A 3,174-nucleotide genomic window follows, 5' to 3' on the forward strand; every position below is an offset into this window, starting at 1 on the left:
TGGGGGGCGTGTGGCGGGGGGCGTGGGGCTGGGGGGGCCCCGGGCGCCGTGCGTGACCCCCCTCCTGTCCCGCAGCCTGAAGCTGGGCGAGAACCTCGACACGCTGGGCGCGGCCGCCGCCAAGCTGAGAGAGGACGTGGCCCCCTACTACAAAGAGGTGCGGGAGATGTGGCTGAAGGACACCGAGTCCCTGCGCAAGGAGCTGACCAAGGACCTGGAGGAGGTGAAGGAGAAGATCAAGCCCTTCCTGGACCAGTTCTCTGCCAAGTGGACGGAGGATCTGGAGCAGTACCGCCAGCGCCTGGCACCCCTCGCCCAGGAGCTGAAGGAGCTCAGCAAGCAGAAGGTGGAGCTGCTGCAGCAGAAGCTGACCCCGGTGGCCGAGGAGGCGCGGGACCGCCTGCGCGGCCACGTCGAGGAGCTGCGCAAGAACGTGGCCCCCTTCAGCGATGAGCTGCGGCAGAAGCTGAGCCAGAAGCTGGAGGAGATCCGCGAGAAGGGCATCCCCCAGGCCGCTGAATACCAGGCCAAGGTGGTGGAGCAGCTCAGCAACCTGCGGGAGAAGATGACGCCCCTGGTGCAGGACTTCAAGGAGCGCCTCACCCCCTACACCGAGACCCTCAAGGCCCGTTTCCTCAGCTTGCTGGAGGAGCTCCAGAAGACCGTGGCCTGAGCTGCCGGCCGGCGCGGCCAGGGACTGAGCCCAGCCCCGCCCCGCAGCCGCCCTGGGCGCTCCCTGCCCTGCCCCGGGCACTTCTCCTCAGGGGCTCCGGGGGCAGGCTGCAGGAGCCCCGGGCCAGCCCGGCCCTAGGGTGTCCTCCCCGGAGACCCCCTCTTCCCCTAGAATTCCCTCCCCAACCCGGCGTCGCTCTCAGCTTTGCCTCCCTTTTGAGAAATAAACTTGACTTAAGTTATTGGAGCTCGCTCAGTCTTTGCAGTGGATGCTGGAGGGGGAAAGGGGTGCTCTGAGCTGGGGGTACTGGGGGACCCAGAGGGACTGGGGAGACAGGGAGCTGGTGAGGGGTGCCCGGGGCTGGTGAGGGGTGCCCTGCACTCACCCAGTACTGAGTCCAGCTCTGCCCGAGGTGCAGCCGAGCTCAGCCCCACACAGGGCGCTGGGGAGTGTGGCACTGAATTTGCAGGAGTTTTTGGAAGCAGCACCCGGCTCCTGCCACCCTGGGCACCCCGACACGGCCGTGTGTACCCCAGTGCTGGTGTCTGTCCCAGCCTCCGCTCCCCCCGCGGGTCCCACTGCTCCTTGCCAGCCCCAGTGATGCCACCACAGCGTTTGCGTCAGCCCCGCTTTATTGAGAGCACCGCGACAGCGGGTGGGGGTCCGGGGGGGGTCCCCGACAGACCCCGGGCAGCCCCTGGCGAGGCTACGCGGGCGGAGTCTTCTTCAGGAGCTCGGCCAGCTGCTGCTTGAGCCACACCAGCCGCTGCTTCGCCAGCTCCGCGCTGTCCGACAGCCACTGCCTGCACCGGGAGGGGAGCGGAGCGGAGGAGAGGGCAGGGGGTCAGCGCGGGGCCCTGGCCGGGCTCCAGCGGCACCGGGGAAGGGGACAGGGACACGGACAGGGACACGGACGGGGACAGGAACGGGGACAGGGCTGGCGGGGTTCAGGGGCACCTGGCCTGCTGCGCCGCCTCCGACTCCCGCACCCTGCTGAAGGCGTCCTTGGCCATGGCCGTGGCTTTCTGGGCCAGCTCCTGCACCTTCTGCACCAGCGCCTTCGGCTCCTCGGGCGAGTCGGCCCCTGCAAAAGCGAGCCCCTGGTGGGACGGGGGGCACGGGGCCCCGCGGCTGCGCCCCCCGCGTGTGCCCCCAGCGCCTGAGCCCCCAGCCCTCCTCCTGTGCAGACCCCGGCCCTTACTTGCTCCCACCGCCAGGAAGGCCGTGCAGGCCAGCAGGAACAGCAGCGACGCCTTCATGGCTGGGGAGAGAGCAGAGCGCACGTTGTGGGGCGGCAGGGGGGCACGGGGGGGTCCCGAGCCCGTCCCCTTGCCAGCACGACCCTCTCCAGGGATGTCCCCGCTCACCTGTGCCGGGCTCTGACGCGGGGGCAGCCCCGGGCTCCCTCTTTATAGCCTCTGGGGGATTCGTGCAAAGGTCAGGGCAGGGCGCGGGGGGGCTGCAGGGGCGCTGCGTCCAGCCAGGAGTTGGGAAATCCCGCGGGGACGGAGCCCGCTGGGGCCCCGCGTGTCTGTGCGGGTGTGCCCGGAGCCGGGCAGCGCGGCGGGGGCACACGCGTGTGCGCAGCCAGCCCGATGCCCGCGGAGGGGCAGCCCTGGGCACGCACGGCACAAGGGTGACATCCAGCGGCCCTGTCCCCGGGCACGACGCCCTCGGGCACCGCGAGGCTCTTCGGACCTTGCCACTGTCCCCGCCACCGCCTGGCCGGTCCCTGCCCCTGCCCGCCGCGCCCTTTGCCCGCAGTGACACATCGGCGCGGCTCCGCTGTCCCCGGGGGGGTGGGCTGGGCCGGGGGCTGCCCCCCGGGTGTGTGCCCAGAGCCCGGTGCCCACGGCCGGGGCACGAACGGGGCCCAGCGGCATTCCCAGGCACCGTGTGGCTGCAGTGCCCTGCAGTGTTCCGGCCTCTTCCTGTGCCAGGGCTCCTTCCAGGAGCCTGGACCGGGAAGGAACGATGGCATCCCGCCTGTGTACAGCCTCGTGTGTCCCCCGGCTCCATCACAGCCCCCCCCGAGCCCGTGTCCTGCCCTGAGCCCGTGTCCTGCCCGGCCCAGCCCGGCCGGTGGCAGAGCTGGGAGGTCCCTGCAGCATCCCCAGCCCCCGTGTCCTGTCACGCTGCCACCCATCCCACAACCACACACGGCAGGTACTGCCCTGCCAGAGCCACTGCCGCAGCCACAGAGCACTGAGGGGTCCCCAGCCCAGGTCCCTGTCCCCAGGAGGGGCTCGGGGTGTCCTGTGTACCCCCACCCCGTCTGTGCCTGTCACCCCCCGGGGGCTGGCGGGGCCATGGGTGATGCCAGGGCTCTGGGTGATGTCAGGCCCGAGCACACGTCAGGCACTTCCACGTTGTGCCCGTGCTAAAGTCCAAGCCCTTGCTGTGTCACAGCCTGCGTGGAAGCGCTCGGGCTGCATAAATAGAGCTGGGAGCTGCCGGCTCTGCAGCTACCGCGGCACTGGCAGCACAGGTGAGGGCTGCAG

At 70.6% G+C, this 3,174-nt stretch overlaps 2 protein-coding genes across 2 annotated transcripts; one reads left to right on the forward strand and one right to left on the reverse strand.

The window, feature by feature from the left end:
* Positions 1-4: 4 nt before the first annotated feature.
* On the forward strand, positions 5-914 carry APOA1 (apolipoprotein A1; the record flags this gene model as incomplete). Its single annotated transcript, XM_041468174.1, has 1 exon — positions 5-914. A coding segment is annotated over one exon (669 nt), but the record flags the coding sequence as incomplete, so codon positions are not given.
* Positions 915-1,293: 379 nt separating this feature from the next.
* Positions 1,294-3,161, reverse strand: APOC3 (apolipoprotein C3). The gene is made up of 4 exons (XM_041468173.1): positions 2,041-3,161; positions 1,875-1,934; positions 1,631-1,757; positions 1,294-1,476 (listed from the first exon to the last, which is right to left on the reverse strand). Exons 1-4 carry the CDS (start codon positions 2,690-2,692, stop codon positions 1,380-1,382), a joined length of 936 nt encoding a protein of 311 aa, XP_041324107.1. The 5' UTR covers positions 2,693-3,161; the 3' UTR covers positions 1,294-1,379.
* Between the last annotated feature and the right edge of the window lie 13 nt (positions 3,162-3,174).

The sequence above is a fragment of the Pyrgilauda ruficollis genome, unplaced genomic scaffold (genome assembly GCF_017590135.1).
Source record: "Pyrgilauda ruficollis isolate IOZ18807 unplaced genomic scaffold, ASM1759013v1 scaffold2134, whole genome shotgun sequence".
Taxonomy (NCBI): domain Eukaryota; kingdom Metazoa; phylum Chordata; class Aves; order Passeriformes; family Passeridae; genus Pyrgilauda; species Pyrgilauda ruficollis.